Source organism: Aphelocoma coerulescens, chromosome 1A (assembly GCF_041296385.1).
Source record: "Aphelocoma coerulescens isolate FSJ_1873_10779 chromosome 1A, UR_Acoe_1.0, whole genome shotgun sequence".
Classification (NCBI taxonomy): Eukaryota; Metazoa; Chordata; class Aves; order Passeriformes; family Corvidae; genus Aphelocoma; species Aphelocoma coerulescens.
Genome location: NC_091014.1, coordinates 24,097,187 through 24,116,885, shown reverse-complemented (window position 1 = coordinate 24,116,885; position 19,699 = coordinate 24,097,187). Strand labels below are relative to the sequence as shown.

The 19,699-nt window shown below is 39.3% G+C and overlaps 1 protein-coding gene across 4 annotated transcripts in view; it reads left to right on the top strand.

The window, feature by feature from the left end:
* CPED1 (cadherin like and PC-esterase domain containing 1) overlaps positions 1–19,699 on the top strand; it is a 142,089-nt gene that overhangs the window by 33,123 nt on the left and 89,267 nt on the right. For all 4 annotated transcript variants that reach the window (XM_068996560.1, XM_068996553.1, XM_068996567.1 and 1 more), the window contains exons 4-7: positions 1,894–2,000; positions 3,834–3,909; positions 14,556–14,712; positions 16,224–16,392. In XM_068996560.1, coding sequence (XP_068852661.1) covers positions 1,894–2,000; positions 3,834–3,909; positions 14,556–14,712; positions 16,224–16,392 — 509 coding nt within the window. The remainder of the gene's footprint in view (positions 1–1,893; positions 2,001–3,833; positions 3,910–14,555; positions 14,713–16,223; positions 16,393–19,699) is intronic.

Sequence of the window (19,699 nt, the reverse complement as noted above, 5' to 3'; positions counted from 1 at the left end):
CTGTTCTACTTCCTGGGCACTGGCTCAGAAGCCCATCAGACCTGAGGGTACATTTTCCTTTTCTTCTCTTAGGTACATTCATATTGATCACTCTGATGTATCCTAAAGGCAAATACACAGTGCAGCATATCCTCTGGAGTCAGGGATCAAATTCTTCCTAGGGCAGGATGTGTCACAATAAAGGGAAGGAAATGAACTGTTTCTGAGAAATGGAGTTCCCTCCAGCTCCCTTTCAATTTGCACACAACTAGGCATTGTGATTTATATGTAATTATAATGATTTATTCAAAGATGTTTACTAGTCAGAGGCATAACCTCTTGCTTATCTGATAATTACATAGCTGGTGAGGACATTGAGGAGGTTGTTAGCACTGCCAAATTTTTGCACTAAAATGAGGTATTTGTTTGTACATTTCTTTAATGCTTCGTTTGTTTGTTATCTGTGGCATTTTTATCTACCTGCAGGGTTTTTTTTGTTTTCTTTCACAAAGAAGCATGTAGTGAATCTGTCTTGCCTAAATTTCATATACCCTAATTACTTTTATACCATAATACTGGTTCTCATAATGCGAAATTGAAGAACTTTTTACAGTAATAAATGCAGTATAACTGAAAATTGATCTCTACAGCTTTGTCACACTGCTAATAAACATAAAAAAGTGATAGTTACTTTCGTAGTCCTGGATCCATTCTACACAATCAGTTCATTACTATACTTAACAGAAATTGAGTGTTAAATCTCCTTAAGTGGAATCTTTACCCTGCTTGACATTTGTAATCATGATTGGGATAGGAAAAAAATACATTCTGGAGAAAGAAAGAAAGGAAATAAATAAAATAAATACCTCTGTGGGCCATTGGTGGGACTAAATTAAGGGAGTAATCTAAAAAAATTAAGATGGCATCACAGATGGATAGCACAGAATGGAATAAAATACATGTAATCTTCCCAGCCTTGGGAAAAAGAACCAACCAGTCCCTGAAAGAGCTGTTCTGCAGGTAGCTTTGAGACCTGATTCTATACCCTGCCTTGGATGCTGTACAGCTTCTATGACTGCCCTTTCTGTTTGGAAGTTCATTATTACTGGTTGTCTTCCTGTCAAGGAAATAATTTACCCTTTATTGAACATATTCATGGTGTCCTCAACAGATGTAATATTTCTGTTGTAGACTGCCACTGTCTCTAACTGGTCCAGATAGCGAAGGCTGTATACAGAAGAAAGAAAATGATCACGTGAGGAAGCTGACCAAGGTTACTTGAAGCAACACTGGCATTTCTACACCACATCACATGCTGAGATGTGGGCAACTTCAAGACTTATTTGTATCTTCAGGTCACTTTGCCCCAGGAAGGAAGCATCACATTAGCTCGAAAGCTAGCAATCTAATTCCCATTTGTTCACCAGTTCTAGATCTGGCAGTCTGGTGTCTAATATTTAGGAACCCACTACACCAAAATTCCTGCTGTATTCAATAGCATGACCAGTAATACTTCCTGTAAAATTTGCTTCTCATTAAAGAAACACCTCAGAAGATCACACTGCATGTACTGGATACGTGTTATAAGCGTTCATGTTGAGGAGTTCAGAAAAAAAGGAACAATTTAAAGCAGCATCCTGTCAGTGAACTTTTTAATATCTGAATGTTAAACAGGTCAAACAGCAGGGTTTGGACAACAGCAGGCAATGCCAACTGTGAAACACCTAAATATAGTTCCAAAGCATGAACTGTGATAGCAAATATGTCTTTTATCCTTCTGCCACCTGTAGCTGTTCATGTAATTAGCTCTCCAACAGTTTGCTGTTCTTCAGGATTTCACTCTAAATACTTTTTATGCAAATAAGAATGGCATGATATTTTCTTTCTCAAAGTGCTTCTTTTCTTTCCAAATAGGTGGTATGAACCCTTGGGATCTTTTGATCTGCTTATCTTCCAGAAAAAATGGTGGTACTGGCTGCTTTCAAACAGAAGATTTGCATAATCTAGAGCTTTTCCAGAAGGTATGAGATTATTGTGTTATGCTTTGTGGGAATGGAAGGACAGGCTAGCCCAGATTTTCAGCCCTCACTCATAAAAGGAAAAGTATCTAATGTTTATTCTCTACTGCAGCAGCATGGTTTAGCAGGAATGAAGTTTGTTCATGTTTTCTATTTGCTGAAAAATACTTGTCAGGTACCAACATTTCATTCTTCTTTATATCACACCCAGTTACCAAAAGCAATTTCTCATTTGAACATAGTATGTTAGTTCAGATGTAAGTGTTTCAGTGTAAATACTGAAAACTGTTACAAATCAGTGTCAGGTTTCCCTTTTCTCTTCTTTATCTTGAACTTTTGCGTTCTTGGCGACCCTTAGCAGCATGTCTGGCTGCAAAAATGTCTACAAGGGAAACTTAAGCAGTTTACCCCATTGGAAAAGATAATTTAGAAATGGTGAAAAACAATTAGAAAATGCATACAATATTTCAGAGTAACAGTATGGACAGAAGATAAAGATGAAAGAATTAGGCTTCACATCTTCTATCACTACTGAGTTTCACCTAATGTAATTCCTCCTTTGTAAACATAATTTAGGCACTTCTCCAAACAGTGGCAGTGCTCCTACAATTGATAATGTGTAATCTGGATCAGGGCCTTCAAGGGAGTTCTTTGCTCTGGCACTGCAAGCTGCTTATTCATGGTCCAAAGCATTAATAGTGCAAATTATCTTGGTTTTTTCAGGATTGCTTTTTGGGGTTTTTTCCACTTGAGCATGTTATGGGCACAGTTTAGGTTACTAAGATATGTAATGTCTATGTAAACACCTGACCTGTTGATAAAAATATTTAAGTGATATAAACTGAAGTCTTTGATAAAATGTGACCAAGCTACGGGTACAGTTTGACTTCTGTTTCAAGTAAAATAGCACAGGTAATTATGGAAAGACTAAATTATAGACTCCAGCTTGAGGGTCTGAGAGAAATGGAGCTGCTTTTAAAAGGTGATACAAAAAATCACTGGTGTCCATAGAAGTCGGCGCTAGGAGCATGTACTGGGGTTCCCTGGGACAAGATGCCATATCTAAGTGTATTCAAAGTGAAATTTTTATGGCAGATACAGTTTGCTAGAAATATACATGCTTTGAATATGCTCTGATAATAGAACATCCCAGGTTTCTGCAAACTGCTTTTGCTCATTCTGCCTATATTACCATATCTAAACCTCTAATGCTATGCAATATAATAATCCTTACAGTATGCTGCAATGTCCAGATGTGTCACACAAGGTGATCAAAGGAATTGTCCAAGTTCTCTCAGGAAGTCTGCAGCAGAGCAGGACTTAAACCAGATGGCCCACTCCTCTGGAAAACTTTAAATGTTGAACTAACATTGCTTGCTGCTGGCATGTCCATACCACAGTGCAACACAGTGTTTTGCTGCAGAACCTGCCTGTGATTTAGCTACATTAACTTACTACTGATCCCAAGCACAGCAATTCAAGAAGCATAGGGTACTTCCATGCAGGGAGAGACAGTAGTTGGTAACTGGACAGAACAGAGAATCTGCAGAGACTGAAAAGGGGACAGGGAACGAGTCAAGACTCAGCAGCCAGAAGGAGAGATACAGGCCTAAAATTTTAGATTTTATGGACACAGAGGAAGAGTCCACACCTTAACTTCATTATCCCCACACTGCAACGAGAGCAAAGTTGTCATTTCCTCTAGACACTGACGGGAGTTTTGCACAGGAGGTGTCTCTGATAAATTGAGCACAAACCAATTGAAGGTGTTTTCCACTGAAGAAAAAAGAATTTTTTTTTGAATGAAATCATTAAAGCTTCTCTTTTTATGTACAGGTAAACCTGCTTCCAGAAATCCAGCATTTTCTTTGCAGAAAAGAGGGATTATGCCAGATAACAAAAGCCTTTTCAGGTAATCTAACCCCTTCAAATCTGCGTATGTGATGATGTTCTTTTAATAGTTGTCACAGGAAGTTTCTGAAATGAGACTCTCAAGCTTACAATTCCATTTTATTTTTAGCCATGAATGCATAGAGGGGAAAAATGAAAGATTGATAATCCATTTTAGACACACTTAAATATAGATTACAATTATACAGTATCTTTCCAGGTAAAGATATTGCATTGTTTTAGCTGTTGCGTATTGCAGAAATAATTTGTCTAGAAGTGTCTTATTTTTGGACTGTTTTGTGTTAATATAGTGTATTGGTGTTTACACTTCTGTGCCCTGGGTTTGGTGTAATATGTTTGTTCAGCTTTACGAAAATGTTGTGGCATGGAGAAGGAGTAGGAGTCAGAGTTTGGTTCCCATCCAGACATAATTAACTGATAAAAAGCCTTTGTGTATTAAGATCATCTACCAGAAAAGTTTAAAGGTTATGGGCAAGTTTCCAAAGAATTCTAATTTACCATGGGTAAAATTCAGCTTTGAATAGAAACTGGAAAGAAATTGTTGTGCACTGTATTAGGTCTATTTAAACCTCCCTATCTTTTCACTTGCTGTATATATATGCTAAGTCTAACACAAAAGGAAAGGATTCATTACATCTCACTTAACCTTTTAGGAGTTAGGTATCTTCTGAAAGCAGTATTCTAGTCTTCCATTTAAGTCATGGAGAGAGAGGCATACCTACAAATGCTACTTCTTTTTGTCCTAAAAGATGTATTTAAAATAGGTGTGTTGAATTAGTCTGTGCAGGTACTTGCTACCCAATTATGTCTCACCACTGCCTTGAGAAATGGGTTGGTTCTACTCATATTGTAACAGATTGCCTTTAAAAACATTGGTTTGCCCTGCTACTCGAAGAAAGGTCAATTGCAGTGGTTTTATTATTTTACTGCCACAAAACCACAAACACAAGAGGCACTTACTACACACAGAACTTTCTCTTTAAAACATGCGTGTTTTCACTGCTCTCCGTAAACATGGCACAAGCCACTTCCTATATAATACTTTTATTAAGCTGCTCAGTGTTTTCTCCTGTACTGGATTTGCATGGCAAGCTTTTGGTAGTGGGGGGCCACAGGAGCGGCTTTTGTGAGAAGCTGCCAGAAGCTTCCCATAAGTCCAGTAAAGCCAATGCCGGCCAGCTCCAAGATGGATTTGCTGCTGGCTAAGGCTGAGCCCATCAACAGTGGTGGTAGCACCTCTGGGATAACATATATAAAAAGGGAAATAAAACAATTGCACAACAGCAGCTGGAGAGATTAGTGAAGAAGGAGGGGGAGAAGGTGCTCCAGGCACCAGAGCAGAGATTTTCCAGCAGCCCATGGTGCAACCCATGGTGTGACAGCTGTGCCCCTGTGGCCCATGGAAGTACATGGTAGAGCAGAGATCCACCTGCAACCCATGGAGCACCCAGTGCCAGGAGAGGTCGATGCCTGAAGGAAGCTCTGACCCTGTGAGAAGGCTCCTGGCAGGACCTGTGGAGAAAGGAGCCCATGCTGGAGCAGTCTGTTCCTGAAGGACTGCACCCCATGAACGCTGGAGCAGTTCATGAAGAACTGCAGTCTGTGGGAAGGACTGTCCTTGGAGAAATTCACAGAGGGCTGTCTCCTTGGGGAAGGGAACCCAGGAGACTCCCATGCTGGAATTTGAAAAGTCCTCCCCCTGAGGAGAAAGGGGCTGCAGAGGCAATGTGTGATGGACTGACCACAGCTCCCATTCCTGTCTCCCTTCATCACTGCAGGAAGGAGGTATTGATTCAGGAGTCAAATTGTGCCTGGTAAGAAGGGAGGAATGGAGGGAAAGTGTTTAAGATTTGTTTTCTTATTATCCTACTCTGATTTGATTGGTAATAAATTCAGTTAATATCTACACAATTTTTTGCCCATGATGGTAATTAATGAGTGATCTCTCCCTGTCTTTATCTTGACTCACAAGCATTTCATAACAGTCTCTCTTACCTATCCAGCTGAGTGATAGAGAGGCTTTGGTGGGCACCTGGCATACAACCCACCACATCTTGTCTTCAGGGAAGGGCCATTTGAAAGCATCTTATTCCTTACTTCTATTTTTAGTGCTTTTCCGGCAAAGAGAAAAGGCCTTGTGACTGATGTTGAAATCCCATTGAAATTGAGGTAATACATGTGCTTTGCAGCAGGGCTCTGAATCTTACCCACACAGCAAAGGAGGATTATTCTGGCACTCTGCTGAAGAACTGTCATACAGAAAAAGGCCCACCCCTCACTCTTCTGTTACCAATAAGAAAGGTTTTGAACCTAAATTAGCTGAAGTGTTTTAAAGTAAAAATTTAAAAATTCCATCTCTTAAATCTAGGTATCTCCAAATCAGCATGTGGCCTAGGGCTGAGATAGCTATTTCAAAACAAGGTTCTCATGACATTTAAGATGCCATGGAGAGGCCAGCATGCCCAGTAGAATAGGCAGATTCGGCACAGGACCCCTGTCCTTTTGGTCAAGCAACTAGAGGTTCAGAGGAATATCCTGTGGTGTCCTAGATGGCAATAGATGTCTATTTGTGGACACTGAATTTAACACTTGGTATTTAGAGTGAGCAAGCCCAAAAGAGCTTTATTTTCAGCATAATTCAGGGTTAGCTGAATTGCTCTGTACTGACTGTATGGACTACACTGATGTACACTGACAGGAATGGAAACTTAGACTGTGGCACACAGTGGGGTCATCTCTGTATAGACCAGACCTCGAAGTGGTTCAACCCATGAATTAATCCCATTCAGTATCACTGGGTATGTGACATGTTATTTACAATGAGTGGAACTCGTCCATAAAAAGTGAAATTAGAATCAGAAGGGTAAATTATTTGATTTCAGGTTCAGTGGACAAAAAGGTGTAAGTTGGAGCAAACTAGTCTAAAATGGGACTTCAGTTACTCCCCCTTCCATTCATCTGATAAAGCCAGCTCTTTCCACTTTCTTTTGCTTGCATTCTCCAATAGATCTCTCTTTCCAACAACAGCAGAGTTGCCAATTTTTTGATCCTCAATTTTAAAATTATTCAGAGAAAGAACAATTCTCATCAGTGTATCCTTCACAGAGCAGTTTGTTTCCTTTCAGATCAGTCTATATACTTTCAGTCTTGTGTCTTCGAGTCAACAGGATTTCTCTGCAATTCCTGTTAGAGAGGATCAGTTGGTTTGTTATTACTGTCATTTAGTCAGCCTCCAAGGAGCCAAGCAATTTCCTGTAAAAGTGAAAACACAAAGAATTATGTTTTCTAATTAAAGACATAGTAAGTTTTAGAAAGAAACATCAGGCAACAAGGCTGAGAAAATGGGATTACTGGATTTACTATGCCTATGACAGTGTTGATGTTGATAAGCAGTGCTAAAGCAGTTTGGGGTTTTTTAATGTTATTTTATTTGTTGTGCAACTCTTAAACTGCTAGGCTTTTTATTTAAGACAGCATGCCCACTCTCACATGCCTGTTGTATAGGAAAGAAAATTATTTGTACAAAATATTGGGCCAGTTCCTCCTGGAACTACTCCCAGCCAAGAGAGGACTAAGGTCCACAGTGTGAGCAGAGTTGCCCAGCTTCAGTACAGGGCACAGGAAAGGCATCCCGATGCATGCACAACAAATACTATATCTTACAGGTTTTGCCTGGGAAAGTGGTGAAACTGCTTATAGCATTGCCTCCCTAATTTTCCTATTCTCTAAGAAATCCAAACTAGTCTGTCTTTCCATGCAAGCATTTGTCTCACTTCATTACTTCCAGAGCCCAGCCTGTGCCATGCATAGCAGTTTTCTCTACCCATGCAGATCATTGATCCTTTTTTTTGCTGTATGCCTTCCTTCTGTGTTTCAGTTTATTGGTGCCACTAGTGCAGAGACTTTATGAGTGTCTGCCAGCCTTGTGTGCACCCATGATCTCCTGCTGGGCTGGCCAGCAGCGTTAATCACACAGAAGGTCTTGGGATAGGCATGAGCCTAATGAAATTGTTCAGGAGGGAGAGCCAAAATAGTCCAGCTGTGTGACTGTGCTCCACTCGGTGATATGTTTATTGTCTGGTGCTAACCCCGTGCTAGCTTTCTTCTCCTGCTGCCTATCCCCAGTGTCCTTGAGTTACTCTGGAGTCAACATGAGAGGTTATGATCTGAGGGTAGGAAGCAAGACTCAGTGGAACCACCTGTGGAAGACAGAAATTACAGATTAAATTTATTTTCTGTTGTAACAATTCAGTATCTCTGAGATAAGAACTTGATTTTTTTATAGAGGGATGCATTTCTTTTGCCAGCTGGCCCTTACAAATATTCACACGCCAGTTTTGATCAGGTTTGTGCCTATTGCCTTTCTGCTACTGAAGTTACTAAGAGCCTCAAGAGTGGCCAATAAAACCAGCATCTGATTTTTTACAGTTAATTTTATTATAAACTATGTGGGGCAGGAATTCCATTGGTTTTACAACAGTGTCAAATCTCAGCTAGGATAAGAACAGCAACATAACAGCAATTATTAGTAGTTTGAAAAGAAGTAAAGCAGCTAAATTAATTTAATTACTTGGCTTATACTCTTCTATAGTCTTGCCTGTCACTAGTACAGAATTGTGGCTCTAATCATGAACAGTCAGCCAGCATTTTCACTGAGTTTCTTTTTCCAAAGTTTTATAGCTTATCTGTGTAATTAAGTTCTAGTATGAAGGGTGCATACAAAAGAAGCAGCCCTTCTGAAAAATATTGGAAAAAACCCCACACCTCTAACTTTTAACTCTTAGGATGCTTTAGGAATGAAGACACAAACACTGTACTTAACACTGTAAATACTGTTTTTCATGCACCTGCCAAAACAGAGAGTCAAAAAACATGGTAAGTGATTAATCTAAACTGAAGCTGTATTTGCTGATGTTTCTAATGGGAAAAATAAACATCATCATACAAATGATGCACTGTCATAATTTTATCTTTTTAACTCTGAAACTTCACAATGAATTTCAGTGCATTTCAACCCACAGTATAAATTAATTTACCTCTAGATCTGTTTTACTATAAAGTTGTTTGGTTTTTAACACTATACTTATTTAGGACAATTTAAACTTCCAGAAATGACAAGTAGTTTGACATTTCTCCAATCTAAATAGCCAGAGTGTGTTGCTTTGAGATTAAGTGTATTACAGCGGGTGGGATCACTGTATTTTTTAATGTGTTCTTTTAAGGACAGCTGAATCAGTAGTCAGCAGTGGGTGGGATGTTGGGCTTGCAGCGATGTTGACATCACAAATAAAGCTTGTAATGCATACCAAGACCATCACATATTAAATCTCAAGCAAGAAACCATATTCCAGTGAAATCAATGGAAATTTTTCCAGGACTTCACTGAGGGCCAGGATTGCCCCTAGTTTTTCTAGTTTCTTTCAAATATTCATAGTCTAATTTGAGTTTCTCAGCCACGCTTTTCTAAATGCATAGGTTATAAAACTGAGTGCTAAAGGTTCTCTCTTTTCTTTAGCAACCTCAGGACACAATGTGTAAGCCATAGTACATCACCAATCCTTGTTTCAGAGTCTTTTCATCCAAAAGTCAAATGGGTAACAGGAAGTGATTAAATGGGATAGATCTGCTTTCTGTGACAAATCTCAAGGCATGAAGTGGCAGTAGTTCAAGTGAAATGATCCATCCTCCAAAATCAACACCAAAAAGTGGAAAAAAATTATACTTTCAATGCTTATTGCTTTCACAGTTATGCAGCTTAGAGCAGGCTGCTATAACTGATTGAACCAAAGGTTACTAGGCTTTATTTTGATCAAAACTCCTTGTCCTGGAGGACTCAGAAGTCTGCCTAAGAATCTATGAAATCTTTGTAGGCATCTCCTGCTGTGAAGCAATCTTTGCAGCTGTTAAACACGCCTTTCCAACCTACAGAGGCTGGAAAATTGCCCAGCTGTAAATTCTAGAAGAGGACCAGGTCGTAGCAACACAGTTTGCCTGGTCGGTATCACAAATTAGCTCTTTGTGCTCCAGCAGCCCATACCAGCAAGGAAAATGGATGATCCCAGAAGAGGATGCAGTATGGAGTTCTAACTCATTTAGGTGCCCTGTCAGAACACAAACCTGCAAGGCTGACAGAGAGGATCTGTTATCAGTAGTTCCTGAATATTGTACTGTAGAAAATGCTGATAAATGACATGAGGTGCCTATCATTCTTTTTTTGTTTTTGTTTTTTTTTTTCATGTGAGAGAATTCAGACCCCTGCTAGAAACAGACTACCACTATGAAAATCTAGGAAGACGTTCATAAGGCCTCTAAGCAGATGGAAAGGCTGATGTACAGTTCCAGGATCAATGTACTTTAATGTTCTAAAGTAATGTTTTTCCTGCTAAAAAGAAAAGCAATCGGATGAAGACCTTGCAAGTACAAATGTGCTGAGCTTACAATTTCATTTTATGAAAGAAATTAACAATGTGCTGGGCTCAGAACAAAACACAGCACTCCAGTGACATTTCATTCCATCTCTAGCTTTGTGTTTCATTAAACAACCAGGAGCTCCCAAGGTGACTCAATCAGTCTTGAAATGTTTGTAACAGATCTGACAGTTGATGGGCACTTTAGAAACAAAATTACTTTTTTCTCACAGACAATAGTCTTAATTGTTCCTTGCTCCATGTTTGAAGTGTGTAAAATATATTCTATTTGATCTTGCACAAAGTAAAAAATCAACTAACAAACCCACATCATAACCTTCCTTGTAACATCAAAGGATACTACAGAAGAAAAGATAAAGAAGAGGGCACATCCTCATTCATCTTCTGTTTCCTTTTCTTTCAACCAAATGTTATTTAGTTCAACCAGTAGGGTATTCTCCTGCTGAATTCCTTGCCTTTGCAGATCTCCAGATGTTCTTGTTAACCTAAGTGTTCCATTTACCACCAGTCCAGGTGGCCGCAACCCGGATTTGCTCCAGGAGTTCTTAATTTGTCCAAATGTACTTCTAGCTATTGGTAAACCTTTTTGCTCAGCCACACGTTGTAACTCTTAAATCAGCTAATCTTTATTGTGTATGTGTTGAATCTCATGTTACACTTCAGAACTCTGAGCCAAAGACAAGTAAATAACTTGTGAGCTGGAGATGGGGGGAGAAGGAACAAGAAGTCATAGCTGTGTAAAACACTTGAAAGGCCTCATTAGATGTCAGTGAGGCTGCTGCATTAGGTATCAGTTGTCACTGTCAACTGATCTGTTTGACTGTTGTACTTTGAGAGATTGCAGTTGACAGAACAGTATCTGCCACGCGTTTGTGTGACAAAGAGGTGCTTAATTTTTTTGATCTAGAGGTGTTGACTTGCTTTGATGGATTTTATACCTCCTCTTCACATGTGCCATGCAGCTGTTCTTATGTCTCAGGTCTGTGTTTTACCTGTTGATGTGGTTAATGTGTGAATTCAAGTAAGAACATGTAGTGGCCTCCTTACTCATCAGCATGGCCTCACAGTGAACACCCTAGGCAGAGGTAAAGTGTGTTGTTTGTCGGTGTTTTCAATGGTACTATTCCAGAGATGTCAGCATCAGAAACCTTCTTCAAGCCAGAATTTCAAGAAAATGAAGCTTTGTGGTTTTTTCAAAGTGAAAGCAGGTATCCAGCCATATTTGCTTTACACTCTAGCATCAAAAATGGCAGCAGCTAAAAGTACTTGTGGCAAAGCCTGCAGCCACTCCTTAGGAAAAACAGCACTTTGTGTAACATTTCCATTACTACATAGTCACTCTAAAAAAAAAAAGATCTTTTTGTGTTTAATTTTTTTTCCTTTGATCTTTAGAGTCTGCTACAAAAATTACGATTTACAAAATACAAATATTAAGATTGGACTTTTTAAAGAGGGGATGTAGTCTGGACATGCTATTAGGATGCTGTGACTTTTTCTAACTTGGTTTCCCAAGCTGCCTGACACATCAACTGCTGAGCCTGCTTCACCTCTTCCACTATAAAATGTTGATGTTGTTTACGTACTCCAAGAGGACTGGTTAATTAACAAGAGTTTGTAGAGTGATTTCAAGATGGAAAAACATGGCAATTACTGCAAACAGTAAAGGCTCTGAAGGCTAATTTTCATGATAAAGTTGATTAACAAATACACAGATCTAATAAACACTGTTACTGCTTTTGAGTGCAGGAGCAGGTGAAGAGTTGCCACAAGAGCTGAAGAAGCTGAGTGTGCTCAGTTCAGCATTAATGATGTCTCTTCATTATTATGATTATTGTGTTCATTGATTACTAGCAGTAGATTTACCATAGTGAGGGACTGTCACTCCCTCTGAACTCTGCCTGATGGTGTACATGCTCTGTGTCATCTCAAAAGAGTAAGCACCTAGTGACAGTCTCACTTCTTGCAGCCCCCTTGTGATGGGCTCTCTCCCAGGGCCATGCCAACACAAATCCAATAAAGGCATGTAAGGCACCGTACAAACAGGATGCTCTATCGAATGAGGCATAATTTATGAGCATTGCCCTTTTTTAGTTTTCAATGCTGATCATCAGCAGCCTGAAATTTGTTTAACCTTCTCTTCCTTAAGATGTGGCAGTTGGGTTGTTGTTTTTTTTTTTTGGGGGGGGGGGTGTTTTTGTTCGGGTTTTTGTTTTGTTTTGTGGTTTGTTGTTTTTTTGTTTGGGTCTTTTGTTTTGTTTTGTTTTAAGTTGAGGCATTTTGCAATGACTTAGGGCAATACTAAGGATCTTCTATCCAGTAGTTTGAGAATTCTGGGACATTTCTGTTTTTCATCTGTCCCTACCCAATTGTTTTACTTTGTTATATCCAGCTCCAGTAAATGGTCCACTGGGTAGTAATAAATGAATTAATGTCAAAGTAATCTTTTTCCTTTCCCTGAAACAGCTAAAACTCTCATTTAAGAGGGATAAATACAGGTACACAAACCTCATCTCATTATTTTCAAACTCTGTCTTGTTAGTTAGTATGATACTGGTTACTTGTTGCTTTAGCAACACAATTAGAAACATGTTTTTAAAAGGAAAAGACACATTGCTTTCTCTTAAGTAATGATCTGTACAGCTCTTTGCTGCCATGTTCTTACTTTCAGTAAAATGTTTACTTTCTTTTAAATAGCTAAAGTGATGCATAGGAGTAGTTACATGGGACCACTGCTAATTGCCGTGGTGAAATGCAATTGTCCTTCTACAGGGTAGAAGTTGCCATAGTAAAATGCCCTTGTGTCTTTACATCAAGTCAGATATGGAAAAAAATACAACTTGATTGTGCAGATCTGATTCCTGTGCATATTCAGAAGCAAGTCTGCTAAATGAATGACTTAATGGGAGTTTATTGGCTTACTCCTGTTGTCACTACACAGTCAAGTAGGCGGAGCAGTCTGCTTTTGTCACTGTACCTCAAAAACCAGGTAGTCACTTGCAAAGTTCAACTCAGTTATAGTGCATAACACAACGGAAATATGTCAGTGTGAATATAACTTGAGCATGACATGCTCTATTAAAAAATGGCCTGGTTTTGGTTATTAGAGCCTTTAGTCTGCTAAATGGTGCATGTAAGGCAGAGGACCTGATTAATTCTAGATCCCAGTTGAGACTGGAAGGCTGAACCAAGCTGATCTAATGAACAGCCAATAAACACAGACAATCACAATGTTATTTTAATAGGATCTCTGGGAAAATGAATAGTTTTTTTCCTTAAATATCTGTTTAAAGCTCATCAACAGGAACACAACATCAGTTTCATTTTTTGTTTCATGTACCAAAGTTGAGAGTGCATGCTTTAAAAAAGATGCTCTACAAATAAATTCATAACACAGCACAATGCAGTATGTCATTAAAAAGAAAAGTAATAAGGTTTGGGAATAATGCAAACAACTTGATTTTTCCTGACCATTACTTAAGAACTCAAAATGTGAGGTGTATTAGAGTTAATGAAAACTACCCTACATGAAATAATGACACAACATAAGGGCTTTGTGCCTTTTTTACCAGGCATAGTAAAAGCAGAAAATACATGCCACCCTTTGACTGATCTCTCATCACAATATTTTGATTACTATTAATAGTCACATGCCTCAATAATTTTGAGAACTGTGGCACATCAGTCCTGCTCCCACTGTGTTTGGTGGCAGAACTAAGCCTCCCATATGTTTCAGTACCTGCAAATTGTAGCCTTAAATGGTGAACATAGAAACAAGGATATGTGCTTGTTAATTGAGCTGTTATTACAGTGGCAAAGTCCCTTGGTCCTTAGACAAAAAAATTCTTTATCCCCATTAATTTTAATTAGTGCTCCATGAGAAACTAAGTTTTGGTATTCTGTATTTATAAATCAAGGATTTCAATTTTTAGGAAGGAAGAAGGGGATGCTTTTTGTAAGCAATATTCCTGCACTCACCTCTGAAATGGAAGTTGCAGCTAAGCCTTTCAGCCTGCAGCTTGCATCTGGAAGGGGGTGCTTGGTGGAGGTGAAAATCTCTGCTAGCAGATCCAAAAAGGTTTATTGTCTCAGCATTTATTATTTTTCATTTTCATCTGATGTTGGTGTTGTGTTTTACACATTTTGTCCTTAGCAGCAGGAGTCCACACCTGCTTTCAATGCTCTGCTGACTTCCTTTCTCATCCTCTTGGTACTTTTTCAGACCTGCAGCTCCCACTTGTCACCCCAGACTGTCCTGGCCAGCCTGGACTATCAAGGGCCAGCACCCCAAGAAATGTATCCCAGGGCAGCGCAATCACTGGGCAGGCACGTGCCTCCCATGTGCAGCACTGGTGGAAGCAGAGCACGAGCACAAAGCTGTAAGTTAATGATAACCCACCCTCAGAAACTGCCAGTGCTTCAGCATGCAGTTATTTGGGAGTCAAGGATGCAGAATGCAGCAAAAGAGAAGACCACAGCAGATGGAGCACTTGGATGTATTGAATCTCATACTTGCATTATGTTTGTTTCTGTATTAGCCAAGTTTGCACGTTTTGAGTATAAACGTCTAAGTCTATGTTGAGGCAGTGAAGCACCTAGACAGATGAATACAGACCCAGAGACATCCCTGAACCTTTAGGTCTCATGGTGGCTGAGCTGTTTCCTGCTCCACTGTTGTAATGCTAGGCAGATCACCACACTCCATCCCTGCCTTGCCCCTACCACAGACACACATATGTAGTCCTTTGCACAGAGATCCTCCCTTAAGTGAAGAACCAAGAAGTTCTTGATAATTTGTCTGTTATCAAGTGCTGTTTCCTACATCACAGTATTTCACAAATTTTATGTCCTGAGGATACTTTCTGCAGAGTGGAGAAAAAGTTCTCTGTAAAATAGATGTTGTTAGACTTACTTAACAGATAGCAAAATTGAGGTCTGGAAAGGCCACATATTGCCAAAAATTACACAGAAACGGAATCAGAGCCCATTGTCTTTTACCAGTAATCATTCTTAGAGATACACAATTTCTATCATCATCTTCCCATTGAATTTTCTATGAGGTAAATTGATACTCAAGAGATTTTTAACGGACTGATTAATAACACCATTGTGAATATGCACAAGTATAGCTCAGATTTCCCCAAGTAATGAGCTTTTAAATAATAGGTTTTTTTCTTGGGTTTGCTTTTTTTCTGTTCTGCTTCTACAGCTGACTCTTTTTGTGTGTACTATGGGAGCTGTAGGCCAGTTTTAGAGAGCTGTGTCACTTCTTAAACAAAGCTAGCTTGCAGAATTCTTAGGTTTAACTGATTTATTATGGGTTATTTCTAGGTATCCTAGTCTTTCATAATATTTGGAATGATTGTATATGGCTTTCATTAGGGGAAGTATGCAGCACCACATGTTTCTGTCCCTTTATTACAGAAGAAAGTGCTAACAATGGTGCAGTCTTTCCATAGGGTTGGGTGGGGGTGTTTTTCTGAATTCACTGCAAATCAGTGTTAAACAGGGTACCTTGGCTATGCATTTCTGTTATTTAAGATGCTTGGATTTCTTTAATGTTTAATTTAATCTTGATCTAATCTTTCACTCTGAATGTCCTGGATTTCTAGCACTTATATTATTCCCACAATGCATTTACCCATATGTACTCTCAAACATTACTCCCTCCAAATATAGTTGCTTCCTGTGTTTGGTAATTAAGAGTTAAAAATGCTGAAAGCAATAATATGACCATGCAAAGCTTTGTTTACTTGATTTAATCTACTGTGCTGCTTAACTTGGGGGAAAAAAGGCTAATTTACTATTTCTGCTAATTTCACTATTTCACTGTTTTTTATAGCTCATTTGCAGAAGAACTGCATTAATGCTGCATATTATTACATTCCAGGAATCAAGTATCAACTTCATCAGACCACAAGGACGTCCTTAATGCTCAAGACCTTTCTGTCATCATCAAAGCATATGTGCTTGTGACATCCTTAACACCCCTGCGGGCATTCATTCATTCAACCACCACTGTCTGGCATCCACCCAAGAAGAAGCATTTTACCATAAAGGTAAAACATTTCATTTCCTCAGTTTTCCATCTTTCAGGCAAAGTACATAGGCAGAAAACTAGAGAATATCTTCCTTCTCTTTTACCCCTTCTTTATTAGCAGTCCACAGCCTACAGTGAATATTCTCCTAATGTACAGTTTTCATTTCTCAGAACAAGCAGGGTTTGCTTCATGAAGCAGGAAAGCCTTGCCCTGTGCACTGGGGGCCTGGGGTTTGCATGTCGCCAAGCCCATTTTTATTGGTGACATTTGACAGCAATTGCAAGGTCAGAGTTTTCTCTAAAGTGTGAGTGCTGCCATGCAGTAGCAACTTTTGCTGGGATATTGACAGTGTTGTGAAAAAGGAAAGTAAATATTTAAAACAGCTTATTTAGATTTCCTTTTTAGGTACAGTAAAGCAGACTAGAGGAGGGTCAGGGCACTTCTAAATAAGGGGAAGGAAGTATACCATGGATAGAGTGGGCCACCCATGGTCTCAATTTTTTGAAGAAGGATGTTTCATATGTGCCTTAGATTAATTCTGGACATCTCCAAGTGCCTGGAGATACCCCTCTCTCTCCACATCTTTCTTGCTCAGCAGTCCCATGGATTTGCAAATATGCCTTGCCATTCCTTTCTTCTCCTAGCAGGGGACTGTGCTTGCAATACATCAGCTCTTTGTGAAGAAGCTACAGTTGTGCCTCTGCTTCTTCCCTTTTGAAGAATTAAGGTCACAATGTGACAGTGGTTTCTTGAGGTCACAGATCAGCTCCTGCAGCATCTGTTAGAGGATGGGTTCACTTTGCCCATGTAACCTTCTTGGGGTAGGAGCAGGTCTCGGCTTTGGATCAGTCTGAGTGTTGTGGTGTCACTGTCAGGACTGTAGATGATGTCAGCTATTTGGTACGTTCTACAATTTTAGCCCTGACCAAGTGCAGTGCCTAGTTTAAGCTCATTAGCTAATTCTAGTCATTGGAGAAACAGACACAAATCATGCCACTTAATTTAGACACCAGTTTTGGAATAAGTTTCCTGGTAAAAGTGTTTGCTTCCTTCTATGGGCTATGACTTTCTTAGAGAACATGTCAAATTCTGGATTCCCAAAATTAGGTGAGCTGAATCTACTTCTCCCTTCCCCCATACATAAGCTATGGAAGCCCATGAAGATATATTACTTTGCTGTATATTTTCCTCCATTTTCATTTATGAAGAGTGATGGTCACTCACTTTCAAACCCTGGGATGCAGTTTTTGTTTATGTTTATTAAAATAGCACGATATCCAGCAACATCGATGTTTCAGCTGAAGTAGGGACTACTTTAAAGGCTAGTAGTCATTAGTAATTGTGATATGGCTCTGTAAAACAATTCCCACTGAGGGAAGTCTGCTGAACAGGGTGCCAGCCACCATTTACAGAGCACTTTGGCAGCTGAAGAAGCAATAAAAATGATAGATGGAAGCAGCAGCACATCTACAGTGGTTCCAGTCTGTTTACTGTTGTTGTGGTGTTATGCCTTCCATAGCTTTAGACAAACTCGTCAAAATGGTGAAAAAGACACAAAAGATAGGCATGTTTTGTGAAAGAAAGCATATTTGTAGTGATGTAGATTGAAATGCAAATTAAAAAAATGATGAAAAATGGTGTGTGTAAGGCTGCCTCTCAGCACAGTGTGCCCTGTAAAGAATATGGAAGGGGGCAGGGAGCTTCCAGGAGAAGTGAGACACTGGGAATTCATAGAGTGGCCAGAAAGCACTGCTAGGAAAATCATATGGAGGGTCTGTGCTTGATGCAGAGGCAACAGGCAGGTCACCCATCAGAAAATACTTGGGAGAAGGTGTGAATTCAACCACTGATATCCTTTGTTAAGAGATTTTTTTCAAGTTTCTTAAAAACTTCATGTAGCCCTCCATCAGTTGCTAGTGAGACATCCAAGGCCAGCAGTCATCTCTCCCAGAGTAGCCAGTAGAGCAATGCTTGCTTGTACCAGCCAAGGAGCTTAGTCCAGAAAGCTCCTAAGCTTTAAGTTTCTGCCAGCTCTATTGTGTAGGATGGAAATCGTCACATTTTGAAGCTTCAACGTGTCAGTAGTCTATACAGAGAATCTCCAAGACCTGTTTTTCCACTGATTGCCAGAATGCCCACTGGGGACTCAACATGCCTAGAGGGGATATTTTGGTCTGGAAAAATTTGCCAGTGTTTTTCCCCAAGAGCAGCTGACTGAGTTTTGTTTTTTATTTTTTTTAAATGAAGCAATGAGAATCATTTTGATTATCTTCTTTCAGTAATGTTATACCATAATTTAGAGACCTCCTCAGTGAGTACAGACCTCTGTTCAGGACATTTTTTCTCATACCAGTATAATTACAACATTTTTAATGAGAAATTCATCCAAATTTGTGGTCAACTTAGTTTTGCTATCACAAATTCAGTATGTTAAGTACATTTAAAATTTGATCTCCTATGTACAACAATAACAATGCCTTATTAAAAAACTGGAGATGGGGTAGATATATGATATCAATGATTAAGAGAAATTGTGCAAAGAAAAAACAGGAGTTTCATTAATTAAATAATACTGCATTCCCCACTGCCTTTTTGTTAGTAAACTATTGTAAATGAGTTTTGCAATGCATATTTGCTTTTTATAGTCATAGTGGCATGGCTTCAGAATGATTCCTTGCATATTGGTCAAATGGCAGTTCAGGAAGAGTTCAAGTGTGTTTTGCTCACCAGCTGCCAGGTTTTCTCTGGATTATACATATTCTAGTATTTCATTTCAGAAAGCAAAAGAAGGTAAATCCTGAGCTGGCATGAGGATTTTGTGTGCAGTCAAAGGGTAAAAAAAGTGCAACTCCAGATTTGGGCCCAGCATGGGAAGATGCAAGAGATGCAGGGGAGAGAATGGCGTTCTGCCACACAGATGTTTAGATATGAGGCTTGTGTAATAGCCCTGTTTCTTTGAGGAGGGTTGGAAACTGCTTATTTAGTCCATCTGTGTGTGGAAAAGTTATTAATAAAATAGAAGCTTTCTATTTTGCATATTGTAGCAATTAAGGAAGAGTCTCTGTCAATGTATGCAATAATTCCTTTTGTGTAAATCGACATTGTGCATATGCATTGAGAAGAATGCTGACCCCTGAATAATTTTCTGTTTTATAGAAACCAGTGTGCAAACCAGTAATTTATGATTAATTATTTCAAGGCTTAACACATTGTGAACTGCTTCCTTTGCCCTGCCATTAACCTTTCCCAACCTGATCCCAGTTCTTTATGAAGGGATACACTTTTGTAGACAGAAGTGCCACATCCTCCATCATCAGGGAAGGCT